The sequence below is a fragment of the Aythya ferina genome (assembly GCF_964211825.1).
Source record: "Aythya ferina genome assembly, chromosome: 27".
Lineage (NCBI taxonomy): Eukaryota > Metazoa > Chordata > Aves > Anseriformes > Anatidae > Aythya > Aythya ferina.
Window position 1 is genome coordinate 5,862,790 of NC_140310.1, and position 13,550 is coordinate 5,876,339.

Sequence of the window (13,550 nt, forward strand, 5' to 3'; positions counted from 1 at the left end):
TGTCTCCAGCTAATTGCTAGACGGAGTCCAGGACACCTTCACAAACCATTAATAATCCTAAATCCAGCTGTTCCAGACGTCCTGTGCACCATTTCAGCAGCCCCTGACTGCACTGGCACATCATGCAGAATCCTCCTTGTGGGACAGGACACCAGGCTGGTGCAGCGCTCGCTCCTTCACTGTCTCTCCTGCAGCACGAGAAGAGATGCAGGCAGCCAGCCACAGGAAGGAAAATAACTCTCAGCAATTAATGCAGGGTGACAACAGAGAAGCAGTGAAAAAGGAGGATGATGCATTTCATCTTGACTTTGGGGCTCTCTGTAGCAATGCATTAAGAGCAGTAACCTGCATGCAGTCAGTCAGTGGCTTCACCACTGCAATGCTGCTAAGGCAGGCACATATTCCAGTCTCTCCGATTTTCTCTCTCTCAGTCACTCTCTGTGAAGCATCCGCATCACTCGCTCACTCTCTGGGTTATGATTCCAGCTCCTTTCAGGGGGAGCTATAGGCAGGCGCTGCATTGGTTAGAAGGAAGGCAGCATCCCTCTCAGAAAATAGCCGACACTGCAAAGGCTGTGCCAAGTACCAGAGCAAAGTGCAGCTTAACAGCATCCTTTTCTCCTTGCATTTCTCTACGGAGTGAACAGCAAGGGGAGGGGAGGGATCTTGGCTGTGAATGGGAGACAGAAACCGGGGGCTCAGTCTGCTCTTTGATTACACAGCTCCTGAAGAGTAAAGCCCCTGCCCATTCAGGCATCACCAGAGCTCAAGTCCTCTTCAAGGAACCCTAGTTAAGGCTGCTGGAGTCAGTCACCCTTTCTCCACACACATCTGTACATTTCACTTGCAGCTGCCTTCCTGAAGCGCAACCAGTGACAGGTCAGAAGTCAGGGATCAGGCCTAGCGATGTAAATTTGATTCCTGCAGATTGTGCCAGTGGGTGAGATTGACACTTTGGTGATGACCACATTAGCTGCAGCAAAGTGTGCTCTATTCAGACACTTCTTATCAGCCCTGCCTTTATCAGTCCAATTCTTGTGTACCCCCTCCCCCCCCCCCCCCAACCCCGTAAAGCTCACCTATGTGTAGACCTATGGGTAAAGCACTCAGAACATTATCTGCCCAGGTAGCAGCCCTGCATACCCTGTGCTGTTCTGGCACAGCCTATTTTCTACATAAAGGGTCCCTTTTGTATCAAAAGATGGGGAAGCAGGGATTAATGTTCTCAGCAACTACTTGACAGGTTATACAGAGTGACAGGAAGCGGAGAAATGCAGAATTACCTTAGGCGCTATAGGTCACTTTTCTAAGTTTTCCTGCATTTCCTGCATTTCTTTCTCATTTGAAGTTCCTCCAATTCCCTTGCTTCATCCATAGACTAAGAAACAGAAACATAGATCAAAAACAGAAAAAAAGATCTGTGTATCTTAGTTTATATGGCATATGATGGGTAAGAATACAGCAAACGTTTATGGGGTCCTAATAAAGTCTGAGAACAGGAAATCATCAAATTTTACAAGGGTTTTCCAAGGACACCTATAGTTCTCTCTACTCTACTCATCTAGATAAATAAAGCACTCTACATACAGCTGCACATCTTTATACAGTAACATCTTATGAACACCCATCAAAAAAAAAAAAAAGTATAGTGAAAGACTTTATAGATAGGAGATGCCACATGCACAGCTGCACTCAGTCACCCTAATCCTGTCTCTTCCACTGGAAACACTTCACAGACTAAAAGAGGCAGAGGCCAAATCAAAAAAAGAAAGAAATGTATATATATATATCTCTGCAGCCACCAACATGTACACAGGAGGGAAATTAATTGTCACAATTAACCATAACACACTGAGAATTCCTCAGTTCTGCCTGCATGACTTTGCACCCTAAACCAGCTCCCTGCCAGTTTAGAATAATTTCTGAGGAACTACCTCATTTTTCAAAATACAGAACCCAGGAATTAAACCAAGCTCTGCTAAATGCAACTGCAACGGTTCCCACCACATGTGCAACTCCCCACAGTGCTTGGGTCTTGACCTTTCAGAACTGTGAGACAACCTGCCTGTGGAGGTCCAGGAAATGTCAGCAAGCCAGCAGCAAGATACTGCTGTGAGTACATCTCATCCCTAACCTACGTTCTGCCTTCGTGGATGCAAGCTTTCAGCTGGGTCAGACTTCTGCAACCCAGCCCCACTATGTGGCAGGGTCTGCTTGCTTGCAGTCAAGCAGTAGCAGTGCTACAGTCCAGGCTCTGCCCTGAGATGTTCTGTATTTCCTAATGCTAACAAAGCATCCACTATAGACAAAGCTGAATGGCACCAGGCAGTGGCCGTACGCAGACTTTTGCCTGTAGGACACTGTCTCCTCCTACAAAGAGATCCCATCTTAACTCCCTATAAGCCACAGCAGAACAAGCACAGGACAAGAACAGTTACCATCAAGGGAGAAATAGGATATGGGGTCACACTTTTGATGCCCCAGGGGACACAACAGGGAATCACCTCCTTGTAACTGTCTAAAAACCTGCTTCCTCCTCAGTGCACACACACGAAGAAAGAAATGCAGTCTCACAGAAGGAGCAAGTATGTTTTCATGAGCTCCTCAAGTTCGAGGATAAGCTCCTCATACGCTCAGCTGCCATCTTGTTTGACACAGAATGAAGCACTCATTCAAATAAAAATAGCAAAAAGATTCTAAGGATTCTAAGAAGAGATACGAAATGTATACAGTAAGGCTGAAAGAGTTCTCTTGCGCACTGGCAGGCAGTTTAGGAGGCAGCTCTGACACCACAGAATTGAACCAGGATTGTCTGTATTTGGTTTTAGGTTGGGGGTTTGACCAGATGACCTCCAGAGGTCCTTTCCAACCTCAAACATCGTGATACATAAAGGGACAGCAAATACTAGTGCAGAACCTTCAGACTGGAAGAAAGGTGACAAAGGAGCACAGAAAAATGTGAGTGATACAGATAACGTCCAAAAGGAAACAATTGCACATTATTTCATACAACAGAAGAATCTGAGGCACCATATTTAAAATAACTAAAAAAATATATCCTTTCACTCAGCAGAAAAATTTACAGAATGCTACAGATAGCAAAACATACAGGAGTGAGACAAATTTGGGCAGGAAAGATCCATCACAGATTATTGAACATGATGATTTGGGCTCAGCCTCCTTCTCTGGAAGCCCTTAAACCACAGCTTGATTAGAATGCTGGGACGAGATGCTAAAGGGAAGGTAAGATGCAGAGAACTTTTCAAAAGATAGTTCCTGGACACAGTATTTATCTTACACCCCCCCCCCCCCCCCCCGTTGCACTATGCATGACTGATCCTGACTGGAAAACCATTAGACACATGAATTGCAAAATACCGTTGTCCCCTGTCTGCCCACAAAGAAGAGCAGAGAAGCAAGACCCCAGACAACCCCAGGTTCAGACTCCATCTGTAAGTCAGAGAAACTTTTGATCTAATACCATATAGGCACACCTCGTAGAGCACCAAAGCATCATCAGCTATTTGCAGGAAAAAAGGGGTGCACTTCAGCAGTTCAGTTGCTTTACTGGTGCAGCTGAGAGGGCTGCCTGTGCTTTCTCAAGGGCAGAAATCCTTCCCTGTTCAAATCCATTTTCCTCACCAACTCATTCAGAGTAATATATTCATCATACCCCTGACTATAGCACAGTGCCCCACAGTTACGTAAACACTGTCAGAGCCTCCAGGTGGCGCTTTCCCATGTCTTCCTTTCTACCTTCCTCCTGAACCATCATCTACTACTTGGACTCACTGAGCTCTGCACAGTATTTGTGACAACATTCCTGAAGACAGTGGGCACATTTCTTAACATGTCACATGTCTCACAGCTGGATGCACACAGAGATGATCAAGGACACCTGTGATAGCCTCTAAAAAAACCCACTTTTTCAGTGTTTCTCTTTGTCCCTGGAGTTTCTACCATCACCTGCTGACCTCTCGCTGGACGCGCCTGGGCAGTTCTGATCACTTGCCAAGGACCAAATTCTGCAAATTGCTTTGGTCTCAACAGCATGCTCCCTAACACAAACCAAAGGAGGACAAGGACAGTGCTAAAGTAACTACAGTCTTGCCTACATCAGACTGCAGAAGACAATTTTTGTCAGAAGGGAACACAAAACAGCTTGAACTAGCTGCTCTGGAGAATAGCTCCTCCCAGCAGGATTGACTGAAGCCCTGGTTTGGGAAATCTGCTGTCCAAAACCAATTTATTTCTTCCTACATGACACCCTTTTCCTCTCCTCTCAAGATACCAGAGAGGATTTTGTCTCTATCAAACTCTACATCCAGGGCTTTTGTCCTTTTACAACCCTAGCATCTAGTGTTTCACGCTTAGTGCTTTAACTTGAGGGTGAGTGACAAGCCTGCTAGATGGTCTTCCAATTCATGGAGGGTTGTTTTTGAAACATCTACATTGATTTTTGACAGAGTGATTTAAGAGACCGAGTTAACTGGAATTAGTTATCTCTGCCATATATATAAGGTTGTCCTGTGCAGGGGCTTACACAAATCATATTCTAAGTTATGAAGCATTTGACCTAGGATTGATACCAAGCTTTTGTGCGCTGTAGGTGTATGGTTGGGAGAAAGTGACCCTAGAGATCTGCTGTATTTGAAGAAAATCTCATCTTCTTCTCCATTCTTGCTATTTCAGAATGGAGCAAGGACACAGGACAGAGGAAGTGAGAAATGGTCTTAGCAATAATTTCACTTAACTTGCCACTTCCTTTTTTTTTTTTTCCCAACACTGATTTTTCTCTTCTTTGAGTAAGTTGTTCAGGAAATACACAAAACAGTAGAAAATGTATTATGGATCATATCTTGTTGCTGCTTTTCTGGGTGGAGAAATATAAAATCACTCCAAAATGGGGAAACAGAGGATGAAAATTTCAGTAAGCAGACTTCCTCCTTTAGCTGAAAGATACCAGCTGCATGCATTAGCCAACATGATAATTTACATGAAACTTTTTCAAGAACCTTATTTAATTATTTGGCACAGAGCAACAAACTTATCACTTTTTCCTTGAAAACAATTATTTGTACTATCATATTCATGACAGACTAGGATTGTACTGTGTCAAATGACGATCATATCAACAACAGAGTCCCTGTTCCAAAGGGTTCTCAGGATAAAGGATTTCACATGGGAGAACAAATAGTTATCGACAGAGGAATCCTTAAGAAAATAATCACACAAATGAATCAAGGACAGAAGAACCTCCTGTGAGGAGGGAAGTACAGAAGCAAATTTCTGTCTGCCTGCAAGGCAGTGCAGCTGTTTCAAGAGATGAAACATGTCGCTGGAGCTCTGCTCTGTTCTAGGTGAAGATCGATGTTTGTTGAAGTTGCTCAGATTCTGTGTTAGTGGCAGAAGGATTTTACATTCAAACTTCAATTTCAGGCAGCTATTTTTAGCCATATTATTCTGGCTGACAAGCTGTGAAGATAAAAGATGCTGCAGGCTGCACCTCATCTTCTGTAAACTAAACCTACCTCAGCCTATCTGCATTTCCGTGTTACTGCAGAGACAGGATCTCAGCAAGCATCTCTCTCCCCAAGTTAGGAACCTAATTAAGATGTTTCTGTTCCTTTTAGTGTTTTTTTCTTTTTTTTTTTTTTTTTTAACTACCTCACTGATGAGCTCTCAGCCTTCCAATTAACCTGCTGAAAAGCCTCAACACTAGTCTCCCTGGCAGAAGTTTGTACATTGCTGTTGGTTGCATGTGAACTCTTCCCTGCATATTGAGTGTTGGTAACAGACATTTTGGTCCACATACTGACAAATTTGGAGCAAGACGGATAGTGCTGAAGGGAATAGTTTTATGTCCACAGCATGATTACCTGGCTGTGGCAATCCAGAGCATGCAGCAGCAGCTGCTCACAGCATGCTGTAAGGTACTAACAGTTCCTGCACATCAGGACAGTCTGATTTCACTCCTATCTAGCATGGCAACTCTCAGAGAAACAAAACAAAACCAAATCCACAAAAAACTCATATATTTAGTCCTTTAACAACAGGATTTGATAGTTTCTACAACAAGAAACTGAAAAAAAGATCTCCTTGTTCATGACTCCTAAACAGTCTATCATCAAGACAAGTTAACTCACACAAGTGAGTTTGTTTTTTTAATTTCCTTTAAAAAAATAAAAATAAAACCACCACCACCAACAAAAACAAACAGGTGTTATTAATAGTGAAGCTTATTTGAGCAAATAACGTTTTTTATAAACTTTTCTTAAGTAGCCATACTTGTTTAACAGTTCACTAACTCTGGAAAATCACATTCCTATGATCTCGCTTATGGATTTCATAAGCACTTATTTTTGTTCCTTGGCCTACACGGCTAGAGAGAAAGTTGTTATAAACTGTTACATTCTGGTATTTGCATTTTTCTTCTTAAAATGGTTTTAACTACCTTAAGAACTCAGAAATACACAAGAAGTACTATTTTAATCGTTATTAGTGCTGGCCCTGCTCACCCCAAGCTTGATAGCTTGTGATTAAGCATTGCAAAGATCTCAAACAATGAACTGAAATGTATTTCATGTGCACAGGTGTAACAACAATTTGGTACTGGGGCATTAGAAAAAGACCTTGTATTGTTCTCCTGCTCAGTTTATGATTTATGCATTTTACAAGAACAGAAACGTATGGCATCATTTCACAGCAGCGATTCACCATCACTGTTTTGAACTTTACTGTTACCTAAAGCAACAGAATTATGTTCTAGTCTAACCACTCAGGGCATTGATTCCAGAAGTCAAAGCCATTTTGAACTGCTGGAGGACATGCGACCATTCTCAGTTGGCATTTTACTTCTAAAATCCATTCCATATCTGAAAAATGAGAGATGTTTCTGAAAATCGGGAATAAATGAAAGCAGATGCAGTGTTGCTTGTAAATAACAATTCAAGCCAAACACATTTTAATGGTCAAATCAAACATGTTAAATATGGGTTTAGATATCAAATAACAAGCAAATACAAAAAGAACCCAAACTATAACCCCCAAGTACAGAATAAATGGGGCACAATGGGCGGGGGGGGTGGGAAGAGGCGGACACCCTCTACCTTACAACTTTGCTATTGGATGGTGACAAAGCTTTAAAAAAAAAAAAAAAAAAAGGGAGTTATGAGCAATATACAAATAGCTTGAGAGCTTGCTGGCACAGAATGGTTACTGCAGGCTTAACTCCAACGCTGACTACGGGAAAATAACACGGGCGCAGCCAGCTGCAGGACGTGCGCCTGCTGGGGGCCTGCGGGCGCTTACCTGCAGGTGCCGGCCCGCTCCCCGCAGCTCTCAGGTGACCGCCGGCCCCCGCCAGCCCCCGCCGGCCTCACCCGCGGCTCCCCCCCTATCCCCTCCGCTCCCGGCAGCGCCGCACGACGCCCCCCCGGGCCCGCACGTGCTCAGCCCCGAGGTGCGGGGCGGGCCGGCAGCGCCCCCTCCCTGCACGAGCGCGCGGGACACCGCGGCGCGCGCCTCGCCTCGCCTCGCCCCGCCGCGCGCCCCCGGCCGCCCCCGCGCACGAGCGGACGGGAACGCGCTCGGCCGTGCCCACCGCGGCTCCGCCTCCCTCCAGCGCTCGCCCGGTGCTGCGGGTGCTCCTCGCAGAGGGCGAGCTCGAGCTGGAGCAGCTCGCTGAGGTTTTCCCACGTTCTCCTTCCTGTATCGCTCTTCCCAGGGGAAGCTGAGCGCCACCACGGGGAGCTCGGCCGCCGCGCGCCTGGGCTCCAAGGACCCCGTCCCTTCCAGCCCCAAAGGTGAAAATCAGCCCCGGGGGCTGGTGCCAGAGCGGAGCGCTCACGGGGAAGAAAGAACCCACATGCACAACAGACATCCAAAATGGCTCAACATAATTTATTTTTTATGTTAAAATGTACAGAGTTCTTTTGAAAGTACTTGCTAGAAAGGGGAAAAAAAAGTGATATTACATACAAGTAGAGGAAGGGAGACCATCCAGCCAGGAGCGTATGACATGGAGAATTACAAAGGCATCTAGGCACCCCCTTCCCCTTAGCTTACAAGTCACCATGAACAAAGTACAAAGAGGTTACAAAACAGGAAAAGCAAATATAAACAGACAGGAATAGACTCAGCTTCATTTGTACATGCGGCTTTTAGAGGCATCTGGAGCTCCTATTCACACACTCTAGAGATCTCTTTAAAGAGAATTTTTATCTTTCTTAAAATAGTTTTTAATATTCTACAACAAAGATAAAAAATTTTAAAGATGGAATGAAATGAAAAAGCTCTTATTTTAAAAGGCATCAAAGTCACTAACAGTGAGATTTTTTTTAATTTCTTTTAGAAGATTACCCAAGTTATCTTGCTAAAAATACATATTTTATTTTATTTTTAAACAGAAGTGAAAAATGGTAGGTACCAATATTACTGCGTTGGATAATTTCTTTTTATATATAGAAAAGAACATTTTTTCTACAATAGTTCTACAGTCACAAAGGCTTGTGGAAAAGGGAGCTGCCCAATTGATTTAAAAAAAAATAAAAAAAAATAAAACATAAAACCAAAAAAAAAAAAATACAAAACCAAACCAAACATAACAGCAAACAAACTAAACTCACGGCCCTCATTTCAACAGCTTCTCCTCCTGCTGCAGACCCGTGCCTGCCCCACTACCCCCAACAGTCAGGAAGCAGTGACACAGCTACGATCTAGGAAGGAGAGGGCAGCACAGTGCGCTTTCTACATGGGATATTTGGAACTGGAATAGTATATACAGAGAAATGGGGTCCTACACAGCCTTGTACATGCTCAAAACTAAACAGAAATAAGAAGTGGAAGTCCTTTGAATTCTGCCTTTTATGGTTAGCAGTTATTGGAGGAAAAGTCCATTTTAGTGCATCTGAAGAAACCCAACTTTTAGATTCTTTTGGTTTTAAAACAAAAGAAATTAGTCTTAATGTGTCTGCATTTCTACTTCATATACAATTAAAAAACAACAAAACTACCTTAAAGGGTATCCCTTTTTGTATTGGGTGACACGCCAGCAACTGCTGTCTCTATCACAGAGCAGTGTAGCCAGAAAAGAATGCAAATGGGATTATGCAGTAATAAACAGCAAAATCCTGCCACCTGCATCCTACTGTGGTGTTTGGGCTGTTTCACTCCTGCAGAACAGGCAATTCCCCTCATTTCCCACACTAGATCAAAAGTGTGGCTATTCAGATGAAACGGCCTCAAACATAGCAGAAGAATCAAGGAAGTGTTTGATGTCACCAACTCCCCCCAAGAGCGGCACATTCAGCTACTTCCTACACCACACCAGGAATGGAATAGTGACAAGGACACCATAGGGTTCTCATCAAGCCACCTAAAACATACACTTTGTCTTCCAAGATTACCTAAGAAAAAAGGTTAAGAGGCAGACCACTGGAAACAGCTGCTTTTGAGCTCAGCCTACTCAAAGGCTCAGAACCAAGACCCTCAGCATTTCGAAGTACATACTAAAGCAGAGTTTGGGATCCGAGTTATGGCTGACATGCAGTTCACCTGAAGAGCCTGCAACCGTATTTTGTCCTAGCAGCCCAATAACCATGCTATCCTCCTCATGACTACACGAGGGTTATTAACAGCTCTCTCAAGATGCTCCCAGTAGTTCAGTGACAGAACATTTGTGCAGGCGCACACGTGCATGTCTGCGTGGTGAACAGGATCTGTTTGAAGTTACATTATATTTTCAGAATGAAACATACAATTTCAATGAACTCATCTACAAAAACACCGATGTGAATAGTTTGTTTACATGTAAATCCAAATTTTACTGAAGGGGAAGGAGTCAGGGAAAGTTAAAGATTAACATTTTTTCCTGACTTGCAGAAATGAAGAGCTTCATTTATCCTGTGTCCCTTTCCACGTCTCCCAGTAAGTGCCTCCTGCTAGAAGTAGGAAACTTCAAGTGGGGTTTGGAGGGAAACGCTGTTACTCTTTGAGATGTCAGACATTTTACATTACTGCAGCACTAAAAACTGCATACAAAGGGGCACAAGAAAGGGAGAAGGACATACATTTGAAAAAAATTTAGAAAGATGATTTAACTGTTACACATATTCTGTCCACATGGTCAGCAAAGTAAGGCTCTTTTTAAATTATGAAAAGATTTTGTGCATGTTTTCCCTCTAAAAAATATCTGTAAATGATTTTAGCTGTAAAATGTTTCAGGATTGTGAAGAAAACACTACCCCCCAGAACAAAAACAAAAAGCAACAACAAAAAAACACCAGGCTTCCTAAAAATAAAATAAACCAAAGAAAATCCCTCTAAATCTACAGCAATATTTTAACTGGAAAAAGGTCCATTTTCTCTGGTTCGTCAGTATAAAAGGTTCCTTTATTTATATATATTTAAGTTTTTAGGATGCAAGTTCATCTTGCTCATCTTCTCATGTACGGTCCATTGAGAGACTGCTTGGGCACCCCTGCAGCATTCATGTAGCTGTGATGGGAGGGGCCAGTGTACATCATGTTCCCATGAGGATTTGGCTGCATAGGCTGCTGGGTATAGGCCTGGCTCCCCATCATTCCCATCTGCATCTGCATAGGATACTGTGCTGTCTGGTTCATGTAGGCAGGGTTACTATGGTAACTGCTGTTCATCATGGGCTGTGTCATCCTGTAGCTGTTCATGGCGTTCAGGGTGTTCATATTCATGGAGTTAACATTGTACGGGGTGGTTGGCATGAGGTTGACCCCCATGTTCATACCCCGCTGAACAGCCAACGTACGAGGGCCGGCCTGCATGGCGACTGCGGGTGGGCTGCGGCCGTAGAGCTGCTGCTGGTGTGCACTCGCAGAGGGCAGCGGCGCTGATTTAGAGCGGATGGAAATGTGCCCCTTGACCGGCATCTGCCCCTGCAACCTCTGCGTGTGTGGAATGCCAATATTGGTAGCAGACATGTTACACTGAAGCAGAGGTGACGTGAGGTTCATGGTGGTAGACGCCAAGTTCGGTGGGGGTGTCATGGTGGCTTGTGCTTGTGGTGTGCCTGCTAATGGGTGAGAGGGAGCGAGCTGAGCCAGTCCTGTGTTGGACAGAGAAACACTGGTTGCATAGGAAGTCACAGCAGGAGAATGGCTATAAGGCATGGCATGAGGGTCCATAATGGTGTTCGTCAGCTGCTGCAACTTGGCTAAACTGAACGTGGCTGATGGTTGTGAATAGCTCCCGGCCCCAAAATCCCCTGGAATCCTCTCATAGATGCTTATGTTACCAGTGCTTCCTGATTCAGGTATTTCCATGATCATAGGTGCTGGGGTGAAGCTGTTGTTCATGCTGCACTGAGACAGCGGAGGTTGCTGCTGGGGTGGAGGCGGGGGCTGTGGCTGCTGTGACTGAGGCTGCTGCTGTTGTGGCTGCGGTGCTGGTTGCTGGTTACTTGGAGGCCTTTCTACGACACAGCTCTGAGGTGACTTGATATTGCAGTTAGCTGCAGGCTGGACAGTGCTTTGCTGCATCATGCTGCAACTGCTGCCAATGTTTGCCATTTGCTGAGTGACAACACAACTATTCTGAGTGAGGCTGCTAGAAGAGGACAGTCCCCCATAGGAACAGCTGCTCTGGGAAGAGTTATTTCCACAAATGCTGCCTCCCATAGTAGAGTCATAGCTGCTTGGGTTTTCATAATTTTCTGTAGTGCTCTCAATGCTGCCAAGGTCACTGAAGCCACTATCCACCACCTGCTGAGAGTGGTCCGATACTGAAGGCACATCCATCATGGGGCTGGTCTCCATGTTCTGCATAGAGGGTGCGGACAGGGATCCTTGTTCAGGGCTTATCTGGGTGTAGCTGCTCTCCAGAGCAGGCACATTTGGGCTGCTGACAGAACGTACAGACTGGCTGGGGTGGGACTGAACAGAGGATATTGGACTGTTGTGTTCTGAGGCCTGGCAATCTTCAACCATTGATATCTGAGGATCCTCCTCAGTCTGGGTATAACTCTGCAGAGTCTGACAAGCTGCAAGAGTTTCTTCACAGTCCTGGTAAGCTACATCATGCTCATTGCTCTCCTCCTGTGTCAAGGACTGGACTGCTTGAACAGTTTCAAGATCTAGTTCGCTATGAGGAATCTCTTCCTCTTCCTTTAATTCAATTAATCCTTCTTTGTTACTTTGCTCTTCTTCGTGATCATCCTCAGACCCAGGGACATGCTCTGAGCCCACTGATGTTTCATTGGAAGCCTGCTCTTCCTCAGAATCTGCCTCTGCTTCATCTTTTCCTTTTGCATCTTCTCTACTGTTTTGCATGTCTGTTTCTAAAAAACATTCCTGCACATCAGGCTCCTCCTTCACGCCTTCTCTGGCAGGCTGTTCCTCCAATTCTTTTTTCTTCATAGACTCTAGATGACCATCATCTTCATCATCAGCATCATGGTCTTCATTTTGATTTGTCACAACTGCAATTTCATCTTCTTCTTCATGGTCATGCTCAGGTTCATCTAGTTCTTGCTGCTCTTCTTCTGATTGCCTTTGCTCTTCTAATACCCTTGGCTTCTCCTCTACCTCCTCTTCTATCTCAGGCTCTTTAACTTCTGGCACTGGACTGCTGCTGCTGTCCACAGGAGAAACTGCTCTTACTTCACTGCTGGCTGTATCTTCCTCTTCTCCCTCTCCTACCTCTTCTGCTTCCATATTCACATCTTCCTCTTTCCTTTCCTCAGTTAGAGGTAGCTCTTCTTTCTGCTCAACACCTTCCTCTTCATCTGAAATTTTGGGCTTACGCCCTGGTTTTGAATTACCTACCACTGCATCAGCTCCCTCACCCTGAACTGACGATGGCACTTTTTCCCGGTTCAGTTTAAAACCCGGTTTTCGACCAGGTCTCTTCTTCCAGTGGATTGGTTTTCGGCTCTTGCCTTTTGGCCATCCCTTCTTCTTTTTCATGGGTGTAGAAGTATCTGGTTCAAGTGAACAATCCTTTGCTTCACATTTTCTCAGCATAGATAATGGTTTCAAAGTTGGGGTACCTGAAAACACAAATGGAAAGACACTGTTCAAACATTTTGTTTTACCCGAGCATTCACAGAAGCTTTCCCAAGTATTCCATTATGATTATCAACTTCATACATCAATAATAGCGTAGTGATTTATTGTGAAGGGAGCAAGAAGGATCAAAGTCTACTCATCAGCAGTCACACAGAACATTACATTTTCAAAGAACACCGATGATTTCAAGATTTTGCATGGTCAAAGCTCTGAACCTTCAATATATAAATCAATGAAGCACTAGTCTATATAATAAAATCCTGGACAGACTCACCACCCTTTAAAGATTTTATTTATACAATATGCTTACAAATTAAAATATTCCAGTGTAGCACTGGATGTTACAATAACACTGTATTTCCATTTAGATCTGTATTTTGTGCCTCTGCTGAAGAAAGTATTTCTGCTTTGTCATGGCTTACGTTTTTGAATGTCCATAATGTCAACAGAAATATAGAGGTGACTGAATTTGCCTGGATTTTTTTTTTTTTTTATCCTGAGAAAACA

The 13,550-nt window shown here is 44.2% G+C and overlaps 1 protein-coding gene across 2 annotated transcripts in view; it reads right to left on the reverse strand.

Moving 5' to 3' along the window:
* Positions 1-10,376: 10,376 nt before the first annotated feature.
* Positions 10,377-13,550, reverse strand: part of KAT6A (lysine acetyltransferase 6A) — a 39,357-nt gene continuing 36,183 nt past the window's right edge. For both annotated transcript variants that reach the window (XM_084499598.1, XM_084499599.1), the window contains exon 18: positions 10,377-13,024. In XM_084499598.1, coding sequence (XP_084355724.1) covers positions 10,437-13,024 — 2,588 coding nt within the window. In that variant the 3' untranslated portion in view covers positions 10,377-10,436. The remainder of the gene's footprint in view (positions 13,025-13,550) is intronic.